This window comes from Labeo rohita, chromosome 13 (genome assembly GCF_022985175.1).
Source record: "Labeo rohita strain BAU-BD-2019 chromosome 13, IGBB_LRoh.1.0, whole genome shotgun sequence".
Classification (NCBI taxonomy): Eukaryota; Metazoa; Chordata; class Actinopteri; order Cypriniformes; family Cyprinidae; genus Labeo; species Labeo rohita.
In genome coordinates this window covers 14,862,526-14,877,576 of record NC_066881.1, presented here as the reverse complement: position 1 = coordinate 14,877,576, position 15,051 = coordinate 14,862,526, and the positions used below count along the sequence as shown (strand labels likewise).

General features: G+C 34.9%; 1 protein-coding gene across 2 annotated transcripts in view; it reads left to right on the top strand.

Annotated features, from left to right (window-relative positions):
- Nucleotides 1-15,051, top strand: part of gfra1a (gdnf family receptor alpha 1a) — a 90,197-nt gene that overhangs the window by 68,539 nt on the left and 6,607 nt on the right. For both annotated transcript variants that reach the window (XM_051126142.1, XM_051126143.1), the window contains 4 exons: nt 572-923; nt 5,058-5,167; nt 7,089-7,223; nt 12,250-12,455. In XM_051126142.1, coding sequence (XP_050982099.1) covers nt 572-923; nt 5,058-5,167; nt 7,089-7,223; nt 12,250-12,455 — 803 coding nt within the window. The remainder of the gene's footprint in view (nt 1-571; nt 924-5,057; nt 5,168-7,088; nt 7,224-12,249; nt 12,456-15,051) is intronic.

Genomic DNA, 15,051 nt, shown 5'->3' with positions numbered 1-15,051 from the left:
TGCTGCTGTAGCTCAGCAAGTCTCCCAAAATGTTAGTTAATTGTGGAATGTGTTAGAAAGCCAGCAATTAGCCGCAGCTGACAGGCGAGAGCAGAGCCGTGCCGGCCGCTTTGATGACTCCCCTGTTCGGCCAAGATGACTGTTTGTTTAGGCTGCAGGGATCCAAAGGGATGAGCACTGTTTCGTTTAACATAAAAAACAACCAAAACAAAAAACAGGTTCCTTATAAACAGCCTCTGTTTTGGCAGACCCGCAGAAACAAGGATGATTAATTCACATGCCTGTCAGTGCTGTGGGGTATTCAAATAAAAGATTTTTTCTGTAGAGCAAGGGTCTCAGAGCTGTGGATAGCATCAGACTATTTGTTTTTCTTTGTCTTTTTTATTTCTTTTATTTAAAAGTTTATTTTTTTTGTCAATTTACTTCTTTCCTTATTTAGATTTAAAGCAATTTCACCTGATTTTAGATCTTAAATCTCATTTCAACCATACACGCTCTCTCCAAAAATGATTGATGGACCAAGTATCTGTGTTAATATTGTATTTTATATTATGCATCTTTGTCTTTGCAGGTGAGCCAGCGCTTGCAAAGGAGAACAACTGCTTGAACGCAGCGAAGGCCTGCAACTTAAACGACACCTGTAAGAAATACCGTTCGGCTTACATAAGCCCCTGCACGAGCCGAGTCTCAACAGCTGAAGTCTGCAACAAACGGAAGTGCCACAAAGCCCTGAGGCAGTTTTTCGACAAGGTGCCACCCAAGCACAGCTATGGCATGCTCTTCTGCTCCTGTCCTATAGGGGACCAGTTGGCCTGTTCTGAGCGCAGACGGCAGACCATCGTACCGGCCTGTTCGTATGAGGACAAAGAGAAACCCAACTGCCTGGCACTGCAAGCGTCCTGCAAGACCAACTACATCTGCAGGTCTGAACCGAAAAGAACTGGTTTATAACAGGCAACTTAAAATATTATTTTCATGAGCATGTTCTTAATATTGTTAAAGTAATTAAGTTAAATGGATAAATAGGTAACACTTTACAACAGGGGTTCTCAACTCTGGAGTTTAGCTCCAACCTTGATCAAACTCACCTGCCTGTAACGTATTGTTCACTTAGTTCGTGTTAGTTAACTAATGAACGTTATTGTAAAGTATTACCCATTTTTTAGCATTTTTTGACCAGTGTTAACTAATGGTAACACTTTAGGATAAAGTTCATTTTTTTTCCTCATTAATGTACACACAGCACCCCATATTGACAGAAAAACACAGAATTGTTGACATTTTTGCAGATTTATTAAAAAAGAAAAACTGAAATATCACATGGTCCTAAGTATTCAGACCCTTTGCTCAATATTTAGTAGAAGCACCCTTTTGATCTAATACAGCCATGAGTCTTTTTGGGAAAGATGCAACACGTTTTTCACACCTGGATTTGGGGATTCTCTGCCATTCCTCCTTGCAGATCCTCTCCAGTTCTGTCAGGTTGGATGGTAAACGTTGGTGGACAGCCATTTTTAGGTCTCTCCAGAGATGCTCAATTGGGTTTAAGTCAGGGTTCTGGCTGGGCCATTCAAGAACAGTCACAGAGTTGTTGTGAAGCCACTCCTTCGTTATTTTAGCTGTGTGCTTAGGGTCATTGTCTTGTTGGAAGGTAAACCTTCGGCCCAGTCTGAGGTCCTGAGCACTCTGGAGAAGGTTTTCGTCCAGGATATCCCTGTACTTGGCCGCATTCATCTTTCCCTCGATTGCAACCAGTCGTCTCTCCCTGCAGCTGAAAAACACCCCCATAGCATGATGCTGCCACCACCATGCTTCACTGTTGGGACTGTATTGGACAGGTGATGAGCAGTGCCTGGTTTTCTCCACACATACCGCTTAGAATTAAGGCCAAAAAGTTCTATCCTGGTCTCATCAGACCAGAGAATCTTATTTCTCACCATCTTGGAGTCCTTCAGGTGTTTTTTAGCAAACTCCATGCAGGCTTTCATGTGTCTTGCACTGAGGAGAGGCTTCCGTCGGGCTACTCTGCCATAAAGCCCCGACTGGTGGAGGGCTGCAGTGATGGTTGACTTTCTACAACTTTCTCCCATCTCCCGACTGCATCTCTGGAGCTCAGCCACAGTGATCTTTGGGTTCTTCTTTACCTCTCTCACCAAGGCTCTTCTCCCCCGATAGCTCAGTTTGGCCAGATGGCCAGCTCTAGGAAGGGTTCTGGTCGTCCCAAACGTCGTCCATTTAAGGATTATGGAGGCCACTGTGCTCTTAGGAACCTTAAGTGCAGCAGAATTTTTTTTGTAACCTTGGCCAGATCTGTGCCTTGCCACAATTCTGTCTCTGAGCTCTTCAGGCAGTTCCTTTGACCTCATGATTCTCATTTGCTCTGACATGCACTGTGGGCTGTAAGGTCTTATATAGACAGGTGTGTGGCTTTCCTAATCAAGTCCAATCAGTATAATCAAACACAGCTGGACTCAAATGAAGGTGTAGAACCATCTCAAGGATGATCAGAAGAAATGGACAGCACCTGAGTTAAATATATAAGTGTCACAGCAAAGGGTCTGAATACTTAGGACCATGTGATATTTCAGTTTTTCTTTTTTAATAAATCTGCAAAAATGTCAACAATTCTGTGTTTTTCTGTCAATATGGGGTGCTGTGTGTACATTAATGAGGAAAAAAATGAACTTAAATGATTTTAGCAAATGGCTGCAATATAACAAAGAGTGAAAAATTTAAAGGGGTCTGAATACTTTCCGTACCCACTGTAGTTAACAAATGGAACTTTATTATAAAGTGTTACCATATTTTTTATTATTATTATTAATCTTAGTTCATGTTAATTTCAACATTGACTAATACATTATTTAAATAAAAATCTGTATTTGTTAATATTATTTAATGTACCTGAGCTAACATGAACTAATAGTGGACATTTGTATTTTTATTAACTAATGTTAAGATAGATTAATAAATACTGTAACAAATATAATGCTCATTGTTAGTTCATGTTGGTTAATGGATTACCATTAGTGTTAAATAATGGGACACTATTGTAAAGTGTTACCAAAAAAAATAAAAAATAAATAAAAATCTAATAATAAATACAGGAACTCACCTTAAACAATAACAAATGACCCTAATAATGAATGTTTTTATATATATTTTTTATATATTTCAAATCAACATTTACTTAAATTGTTATAAAATAATAAACAATAAAATATAATATTTGAATATTTCATTCTATCCTATTCTATCATGTTATCATAAGAATTATAGTATTATATTATATTAATATTCTATATTTTATTTAATAAATAAATAAACTAATATAATTAAGACCTGGATTATAAAAAAAATTAAAATGTTATTATTTATTATTGTTTTTTTCATATATTTCAAATCAACATTTACTTCAATTGTTTTAAAATACTAAACCATAAAATATATTTTAATTTTCTATTCTATTCTATTCTATTCTGTTCTATTCTATCATGTTATAATAATAATTAGATGAATATATTATATTAATATTCTATATTTTACTTAATAAATAAATAAAACACTTTCCAATAAGGTTTATTAGTTAACATTGGTTAACTACATTAGGTTAACTAAGAATGAACAATAGTTCTACAGCATTTATTAATCTTAATTAATGTTAATTTTAGCATTTACTAATGTGTTATTAAAATCACAAGATGTGTTTGTTAACATTAGTTAATGCACTGTGAACTAACAATAAACAACTGTATTTTTATTAACAAACATTAATTAAGATTAATAGTGTAATAAATGTATTGTTCATTCATGTTAGTTAATACAATAACTAATGTTAACAAATGACACTATTGTAAAGTGTTACCATATTTTTTAATGATCTAATAATAAATACATTATAATTAGTTATACATTATAATTAGTTTATTAGTTAAGTTATTAGTTACTTAATCTTAATTTTTCATGTCAAAAAAAAAAAAAAACGTTATTATATATTATATAATTAATATTAAATATAATATAATAATATAAGTACATACACAAAGTTAAAGACAGCTGGCTGTTCTTCTTTGTCTCCCTCTTACACACTTACATGCAAATGCATCCACACTTCATGGCAACACTTATCTTGTGTGCATTAACACATGGCAGTGCAAAATGAGCTATTTAGAGGTGCTAAGAAATGCCTCAATGAATCGGAGAGGCAAGATCACAACAAGCCATCTGTAATAACACGTATTCACCAATAGGGACAGACATGGCCATGAGCAGCTAAGCAGCATCCATTGGGAAATAAAGGGTTTATTAAGGTAAGGCAGGAGAACACATCGCAAGGACAATCGTGGTGATTATTGAAGTCTAGCAATAAAAACTGCAGCCTTAAATCTGGTTTGTGCGTGAAGGAGGCAACCCCAGAGTCCGCTAAGTGGCTTGTTAAGGATTCATTAGCACAACGTGGATGTAGTTTTGCCAAGTAAACGTCTTTAGGCACAGAGAGAGCGACAGCTAATGACCCTGCTCAATCAGAAGAGCCGCCGCTCGGTATTCTGGGGGCACACTCAGACATTCATACAAATGAATGGAATATATTTGCACTTGCGCTCCAGGTCTGTACAGTTCACATGTTGCGCTTCCCTCATTTTTTCTCATTATTTGACTTTCTTTCTGTATCCATCCTGCTCTTGTACCCATGATCATTTTGAAGCCAGATGTAGCCCCTAGCTGTAGCAAGGTGTTCGGCGTAGTTGTGCAGAGATCCCACACTAGTCCCACACCGCACGTCTTAAGAGACATGGCACAGCACATTCATTTACACATTCCTTTTCCGTCCTTAACACTGCGACAGACTGCTGCTGAGAGTCTTCCAACACTTTTAACAGCCAAGAACTGTGTGTGCAGTTTGCTTTTCAAACAGATTTGGCAACATATGTTTTCTTTCATTCATAATGAACCGTATTTAATTATAAAGTGATGACATTAGTACGCATTGTACTAGAATAAATGTCAGGAAGAGGTGAGAATTATGTAATACAAAGGTTGTGTGTGTGGTGTTTTAGGTCTCGTCTGGCTGATTTCTTCACTAACTGTCAACCCGAGCCCCGCTCTCTCTCTGGCTGTCTGAAGGAGAACTACGCTGACTGCTTGCTGTCGTACTCTGGGCTCATTGGTGAGTCTGCCCTGTAACATATACTTAATTAAATTTTTTTTTTTTTTCTTTGAATTATTAATATGATAAATGTAAGGCTTAATTAGAGGCTTGGGGAACAGTCGCAGTTTTAAAAATTAATTTATCACATACACTGCCGTTCAAAAGTCTGGGATCAGAAAGATTCTTTTATGCTCATTAAGGCTCCATTTGATCAAAAAATACAGTAATACTGTGAAAATAATGGATTTCTATTTTAATATTTAAAAGTATAATTTATTCCTGTGATCAACTATTACTTCAATGTCACATGATCCTTTAGAAATCATTCTAATATGCTGATTTATTACTTTTATTATCAATGTTGGAAACGGTTGTGCTGCTTAAATTTTTTTTTATAAATTGATGAATAAAAAAGTTCTAAAGAACAGCATTTATTCAAAATAGAAATATTTTATAACAATATAAGTCTTTTCTATCACTTATTTTTACCAATTTAACACATCCTTGCTGAATAAAAGTAATAATAAAAATTTCCTGACCACAAACATTTAAATGGTAGTTTATATTGTTAGACGATTTCTGTTTTAAATAAATGCTTTTTAACTTTTTATTTATTAAAGAATCCTAATAAAAAAAAGCATCACAGGTTCCAACAAAACTGTTTTCAACACTGATATTAAAACATCAAATTATAATGATTTCTGAAGGATCATGTGACACTGAAGACTGCGGTAACGATGCTAAAGATTCAGCTTTGCATCACAGGAATGAATTACATTTAAAAATGTATTCACATAGAACAACAGTTATTTTACATAGAAATAATATTTCACAATATTACTGTTTTTTCTGAATTTTTGAGGAAATAAATACAGCCTTGATGAGCATAAGAAACTTTACAAAACAAGAAAACATTACAAAAATCTTGTGAATACCTACAGTACATTCACACAGAAATATATATTTAAATGTTCTTTTTTAAAATTAAAATAGTATGTTTTTTATTAATTCATATATTTCTCTCCTTCATATATATTATAGTTTATTTGCAAAAACAGATAACCCAGTTTTTTTACATTTTGAAAAATACTGTTTTTTATTTTTATCATGCTTTTATTGTGTTGTATTGTATAAGTTAACTGTGTATGTTAGCTGAAACATGATTTTTGAAAATTGTTAAAAACAGAATTATCTCTTTTTTTGTAAATTATATATATATATATATATATATATATATATATATGTATATATTTTTGTAAATATATATAATATATATATATATATATATATAAGAGTATATATTGTTCCACCAGTGGATTGTTTCTCTGTGGGCTAACACTGTCACATCCCCACAGTACAGCTATATATATATATATATATATATATATATACACACACACACACACACACAAACACGCACACGCATGACTTGGTGATTTGGATTGATCTGTTACATCTGGATTCACTGATACAATTTACTGTATCAATACCAAGCACTGGGTGACTGCTACTCTCTGTACAATCCACTGAGATACAGAGAAAGCCTTTGTAACAACATGTTTGTTCTTGTTCTCTAGTTCTTTCATTGTGTTGCTTGTGCTGGATGTCTTCCCAAAGTCGTGTGTTCACCACACAGTAACAGCAGCTGGACACACGGGAATACAGCAGCGCAGCTATTAATCTGTGATTAGCTCCTGTTGTTGTTCCACCAGTGGGAGATTGTTTCTCTGTGGGCTAACACTGTCACATCCCCACAGTACAGCTTTTATGAGGCACACTGCACCAAAATTATTATTTTTAAGAAAGCTCAATGAGAACAAGATAATCTGGAGATGACAAGGGTTTAGGTTTTTAAGGTTTTGATGAGTACACAATCAGACTTTTTAAAACATAAACACACATATGTAATTAATATGTAACATGTCTTTTTGTTTTTCAGGCACGGTGATGACCCCAAATTATCTGCGTTCAGCCAAGATCAGCGTCTCTCCGTTCTGTGACTGCAGCAGTAGCGGCAACAGCAAAGAGGAATGCGACAGATTCACAGAGTTCTTCACTGACAACGCCTGTCTGCGTGAGTTACCGCAGTGAAATGTTATTAGAGTTTAAAATAATGGTTTTCTATTTTAACATATTTTAAATGTAATTTATTCCTGTGATGCAAAGCTGAATTTTCATCAGTCTTTAGTGTCACATGACCCTTCAGAAATCATTGTAATACTCATATTTCTATTACTTTTATTATCAATGTTACAATCACAGTTGTGCTGCTTAATTTTTTATTTTATTTTATTTTTTTTTTTGGAACGTGATTTTTTTTTTTCAGGATTCTTTGATGAATAAAAAGTTAAAAAGAAGCATTTATTTAAGAAAGATATCTTTTCTAACAATATAAGTCTTTGCTATCATTTTCAATTTAACACATCCTTGGTGAATATAAGTATTAATTTATTTAAAAAAAAGAAAGAAAAAATATAAATGTACTGACCACAAACTATTAAATGGCATGTTTATATTGTTACAAAAAAAATCTATTTTAAAGGATCATGTGACACTGACAACTGGAGTAATGATGCTGAAAATTCAGCTTTGCATCACAGGAATAAATTACATTTTAAAAGAGTTATCGTACATTAAAAAAAAAATCACAATATTACTGTTTTTTTTTTTTTTTGATCAAATAAATGCAGCCTTGATGAGCATAAGAAACTTTTTTACAAAAACAAAAATTTTACTGATACCAGACTTTTGAAAGGCAGTGAGTATATATATATATATATACTCTAACTCTAATGCCATTTTCTAACTGAAGTGTAATTGAGACTTTGCCGGCTTAATGGTTTCATACTTGTGTTGTGCAAGTGCTGTAGTCTGATCACAGACTCTTATGGTTATATAAAAAGATCTAGCTTCATTTCACCCACCTCTAGTATATAACATAAAAACAGATGTAAAGATCTAAGCAATCTGTCAATCAAACATTCCTCATATCTTTTGTTAGCTTTTTTCATTCTTGTTTTCTCTTTCTTTAAACTCTGTGCCTCCATCCATGCCATTTTCCCCCTAACTGCCCATTTGTCTCATTCTCCCTCTGATCTGGTTTGCTCTGTCCATCTCTTCCGACTCCAGCAAGTTGTTTTCTGAGGCTTTTAGCCATCCGCCTGTCAGCCCATTTTTACCTCTGCCTCTAAAAAGCCTCTTCCATCTTCCTATTATGTACACTCCTTTCTCTTACCCTTTCCCCCATATATCTTTCACTCTCTACACTTCCTTGACTGCACCTAGTGTTTCGTTTTGTTCCTGTGTACTCATAGAAAGGCGTGAAAACAGACTAAGTGGTAACAGCAAAAAGCAAGCTTTCAGGGAGGGCTTGTAAAAGTCTTAGGGGTGCCACAAAAAATGTAAAGCACTGAAAGCGATCCATGCAGGGTCAGGTGAATGCCACTACTCAAACCTCAATACACAGCACTTGAAGAAGTTTCTTGTGGTGATATAGTTCACAGAAGAATAAGGTCATGTCAATCATCATGCCCCTTTTGTAACAGCCCAGTCCCCAGTTCACTGCTAACAGTCCGACCTACAGAAATAGGGATGCACAATTTGGAGAAATTAAATACATATATATATATGATTCTTCTAATAAACTTCTGATATATGGTTTTCTGAGCACACACATCTGAAGCACACGCACAGAAAGTGAATATCACACAGCATGTAAATACTAAACTACTAAATGTTAAAAACACACGTGAGTTACAAAAACATTTGGTTATGTCTGTGAAGGTAAACAGCTGGGAAAGAAATCACATGTTTATATTAGATCTGTGTGGCAGAAGCGTAATATACAGTAAATAAATCAATAAATCCACTGCTCGCACTGGTACACTGTTGTCACTTGCGGCGCCATGGGTGAAAACGTGCAGATTAAACATGCACAACTTTTAAAAAAAGCTGATAAAATTCTGCATTTAGACTGTGGCTGTTAATTTTTCACCCTGATTAAGAGCTTACATGAAATATTTGGATTTTTATGCAGACCACAAACTGTTTTATGTCATAACCGTTTACAGTAAAGTAGTAAAGGCAATAAGGTGATAAAAAAATTATGTGGTTTAGAGAAAGTCAAAATCTTTCTCTAAACCACTGCAGTAAAACATAAATAGTTTTCAATGTTCAGATCTTCAAAAGACAGGGCAGGGTGGATTCACTGTAGGAAGACTATATCTGTGAACAGTCTGAGCTTAATTTGATTTGTTTCTTTTAGTGCCGAGGGCTTTGAGGGAATGTTGAAGGAGACTTTTCAGGAGGTTAAACTGGGTTAAACTGCTTCTTTATTGTTCTATCTTTCTTTCTTGCTCTCTCTCGCTTTCTCTCTCTCCTTCTCATTACCTCATTCTCTCGTGTCTCATTACGGGATTTCAGTGTTAAGGCATCCTGACAGTTCTGGGGGTTCGTTCCCAGCGCCGTCAGTATCTGGGTGTTTAGGAGGCTATGACGAAGCGCTCTGGCCTCACACCCTACACTAGCCCCTGAGCGTTATGCGTCTGTCTGCCCTTGGAACACGACGTCCTCAACACAGGCTAGTGTGGAGCAGAGCTGAGCTTCAGCAGAACAGATAGCATCGAGTGAAAGAGTGAAACTGTTTAAACGTTACTGAAAATATTAAGTTGTGAATAAAAAAAAACCCTCACTATCACCTTTACACCCTTGCTTCTTGAGTATGGTGGAAATACTCAAATTGTACAGTAATAAGAGTGCTTTCCAAAAACATATTGATGCAATAAAAACATTGAAAGACATATTTAAATAAATTTAATTAAATAATAAATACATTATGCTGTATATACGTCTATTTGGGATTGATACATTTTTTTCGTATTTACTTTGTTGCAAGTTGCATTTACTTACAAAAAATTGTAACAACAGGAATATTGTAATGGCAATATATAAAAAATTTCTTTCAAATTTATTCTTGTGATGTCAAATTAAAATTTTCAGCAGCCATTACTCCAGTCTTAAGTTTCACAATATCCCTCAGAAATAATTTTAATATGCCGATTTGCTGCTCAATTTTTATCAGTTTTTACTGGTACTCAATTATTAATAATAGTTTGTATTATTATAAATTTTTTCTTCTTAATATTTTTGTAAAAACAGTGATTCTTTTTTTTTTCATGTTTTTTTGACAAACAGAAAGATAAAAGGGCAGCAGTTGTAAAACAATGTGAAAGTGTAAATGTTAAAAAAAAACTAAAATAAAACTTTTAAAATGTATTAAATTAGACAAATGTAAAATAAAAGTAAAAATAAATTTTACTAGTGATTTTAGAATTTTTTCATATTTTTGCATATAGCAACTATAAAAGCCCATTTCCTGCCACTAAATAAAAGATAAAAAAAAAAGGTAATTGTGAGATATAAACTGGCAATTCTGAGAAATAAACTCACAATTATGAGGAAAAAAAGTCAAAATTGCAAAATATGAACTCACTATTCTGACTTTTTTCCTCAGAATTACAACTATTTCTCAGAATTGTGTTTAGAACTCACAATTGTGACTTTATATCACGCAGTTGTGAGTTATTAAGTTAGAATTGTGAGATATAAACTTGCAATTCTGAGAATATAATCTTTCCTCTCCCTCAAAATATAAAAAAAAAAAATCAGAATTGCGAGGAAAAAAGTCAAAATTGTGAGATATAAATTTGAAAAAAAATCAGAATTACAAGATACAAACTCACATTTGCGAAAAAGTCAGAATTGCGAGTTTTTATCTCAATTCTGACTTTATTTCTCACAACTGTGCATTTATATCACGCAATTCTGATAAAAAAGTCAGAATTGTGATGTTCTGTTTCACAATTCTGACTCCATAACTTGCAATTGTGAGTTTATGTCACGCAATTCTGACTTTATAACTCGCAATTGCGAGTTTATATCACGCAATTCTGAGAAAAAATCAGGTGAAATAAAAAGTAGCAATAACCTTTTTATTCAGTGGCAGAACTGGGGCTTCCATAAGCAATACTATAAAAGTGTGTTGCTGAAAAAACAACAACACATAAATTCAAATGTCATTTACATCAGAAAAGCGTGCTTATTTTAAGCTGGTCTGCATTTCATCATAAAAATCACAAAAACAGCAAACAGTAGCCTGATATTGTAGTACATTTTCCTTTCTTTGAAACGTAAAACCTTGTGGATACGAAGGTCTCCAGACATCAGCTGGTAGAGTGTAGAGTGGATTCAGAGAACATGACTCATTGAGAGACATGCACATGAGAGGAAACTACACGATTCATCTGCTGAAGAAAATGTGTCAGGGCTCATAGACTCAAAACAACGATCAAAGCGCTCAGAGCCTGCGGGTCTTTTCCAGTATTTCCTAGAGAGATGGAGAGAAAGTGTCTAAAAATAGCAAACAACACATTCATCATGTGTACGTTCAAACTGTTTACATGCGAGTATGATAAAATTAGAGAAGGAGATGAAAAACGAACACTAAGACATAGCGTAGCGACAGACCAAACTAAGCACTATGAGAAAGAGTGGACTTTTCTGATAAAAAAAAAAAAACTACTTTGCAATGTAAAACAACTACACATACTGTACCATACTTTCTTAAAAACTGAGTCTTCACAGACACAGACTATATGTGCTAAACACTGTGCTGTCTGTATGGTTTCAGTGGAGATGGCAGAGAGAGCAAGAGCCTGTCAGAGGTCCATATAATGAGGCAGCAGATCCTACTTCTAAGAAAAGCTGGGTTGGAGCAGGGCCAGACTGAAAGTTTGGGCAAATACAAGTCATTTTCAGTCTTTCAGAAGCAAATACACATCATTTCCAGTCTATCACACAGGGAGTCAAAGCAAACAGTACATTATCTATTGACTATGTAGATAGCTCAGGTTTAATAGTGATAACTGCCCTTGCAATCACTCGGTCATAGAGAACAGTACACACTGCCGGTCCTTCTGTTAAATCAATGACTCTCAGAGAAAGCAGGAGACAACCATGTTTATCTGTGTAACAGTATTGGCCCTCCAAGTAATTCTTCTTTTAAACTGAAGTAGAAACCATCTTTCGCTCTTTGTCTATAGGTAATGCAATCCAGGCGTTCGGAAATGGGACAGATGTGAGCGTGTGGCAACCGATGCCCCCAGTACAAACAACCACCTCTATGACCACACCATCCCAGAGGAACAGAGATCGAGACCGATCACCAAACGCCATAGAGCCGGCGACACACATCAACCATCTCAACCCTGCTGATAACTCCCTCTACCAGTTCTGCGGTAGCCTCCAGGTCAGTGGAACTATTGCAGACATAGATCTTCGAGTTTCATTTATGCATTGTAGTTTTGGTGTATGTGTCTCAGGGAAAGCTGGGTTTTAAAACGGACCGTGTGTTTGTGAGCCTCATGTGGTTGGAGGTTATAAATACCTCTGGTGATCTTGAAAACAATATTTGAGATGGGAATGGTTCAGTCGCATTTGCCTAATTTACATAAGATAACTATACTACATTATAGGGGAGACCCAGGTGAGCTGTCACACTTTTTACTCCACTGAATATTTCTCATGGGGAGGTTTATTTTTGAAAGTCAGTTTCTGAAAAGGCAAAAACCTTGGTCTGGCTTAGGAAAAAAAAATACAGTACAGTTTTCAGTGACCTTTTTGGTCAAGTTGTCAGACTATATGTGGTGACAAAAAGATCATTTATCCAATGCTATATCATGTCTCTCAGTGAAATCTGATTTAAAATTTAAAGAGGAAAACAACCACAAAATGATTTGAGAAACAGCAAAAATGTAAGGAAACACTACAGAAAATGGGAGACAGAAATTGCCGTTACTGAACTATTTAAAGGATTAGTTCACTCCAAAATTAAAATTTCCTGATAATTACGCACCCCCATGTCATCCAAGATGACAGCTAAAAAAAGGAATTAAGGTTTTGGAGGAAAACATTCCAAGATTTTTCTCCATATAGTTGACTTCAATGGGGATCAACAGGTTGAGGGTCCAAACTGCAGTTTCAGAGCAGCTCTGCATGATCCCAGCCGAGGAATAAGGGTCTTATCTAGTGAAATGAATTGGTCATTTAAAAAAAAAAAAAAAAAAATCTATATACTTGTTAACTACAAATGCTCATCTTGCACTAGCTCTGCAGCCACGACTTCACATATTACATAGTTATGTTGGAAAGGTCACGCGTGATGTAGGCAGAAGTGCCGACCCAGTGTTTACAAAGTGAATGTGCAAAGAAAAGTCAAATGCCCTTTCCAAAAAAAGGAACTATTTTTAAGCTGGTGGAGAAAATAAGATGGAGTTTTTCGCTCTGCCCTACCTTTTTGAACCAAAGTAAACAGATGAATAACTAACTGTGACGTGACTGTTCCAACATGATTATGTAGTGTGTCAAGTCATAGACGGGCATTGAAAAGCTAGTGCAAGAAAAGCATTAGTGGTTAAAAAGTATATAAATTATAAAAGTAATACATTTTAGTAAAATTAACAGTTAATAAATACATTAATAAAATGAATACCATTAATTGTTGCCTTTTATCTGTAACAACTATAAGAGAAATATGATGTTTACAATCTGCATAATAATCACAAAAAATGTCCTCATTTAGGAGGGTTTTAAACCTTTTATTTCTATAGTGCTTTATAAAATATGGGTTATTTCAAAGGAACTTCACAATATAATGCAAACTTCTTCAAAAATGACACAAATTCAAATTCTGCTGCTAAGCAGCTCTAAAAAAAGACAATGATGTCCTTATTCACCTCAAGTGAGTTCAATTTTTCAGTTTAGTATAGTTTATCAATTATGAAACAAGATCAATTCAGCTACAAGCAGCTCTACAGACAATAGTGGTTATTCAGCTCAGGTCAGTTCATTGTTGATTCACTCCAGTTTAACAACAGTGTCGATGATACAAAATGCATCAACAATGAAATAAGTCAATTCTGCTATAAAGCACCTCTACAGGAGACAATCGTGTCATTATCCAGTTGAAGCTTTGTTCTCATCCATGCAGTGCAGTCAAATTTGCAATATTACTAAATATTAAAGAAGAAAAATGTACAGATAATTTACTCACCCCATTGTCATCCAAGACGTTCTTGTCTTTCTTTCTTCAGTCATAAAGAAATTATGGGTTTTTTTTAGGAAAACATTTCATCAGTTAGTAGTGGACTTCTGTGGTACCCATGAGTTTGAATGCAGCTTCAAAGGGGTCTAAATGATCCCAGCCAAGGAAGAAGGGTCTTATCTAGCAAAACGATTGGTTGTTTTCTAAAATAATGTTACAATTTCTATACTTTTTAACCTCAAATGCTCCTCTTGTCTAGCTCTGTGTGAACTCTTTGTATTCTGGTTCATGACAGTTAGGGTATGTCAAAACCTCCCATTTCATTTTCTTCTCCAACTTCAAAATCACCCTACATCGCTGTTTTACCGTTTTAGTAAAGGGCATTTGATCTTCTTTGCATGTTCACTTAAACACTGGGTCAGTACTTCTGCTGCGATGTAGGATGATTTTAAAGTTGGAGTGGAAAATGAGATGGGAGTTTTTTGACTTACCCAAACTCTCTTGAACCCGGAATACACAGAGCACACACAGAGCTAGACAATGAGAACATGTGAGGTTAAAAAGTATATACATATTTTTTTGTTTTTTTGTTTTTTAATAATCAATCGCTTCACTAGATAAGACCCTTCTTTCTCTGCTGATCGTTTAGAGCCCTTAGAAACTGCATTTAAACTGCATTTTGGAAGTTCAAACCGTGGGCACCATAGAAGTCCACTATATGGAGATAAACCCTAAAATGTTTTCTTCAAAAAACACAATTTCTTTACGACTGAAGAAAGAAAGACTTGAATATTTTGGATGA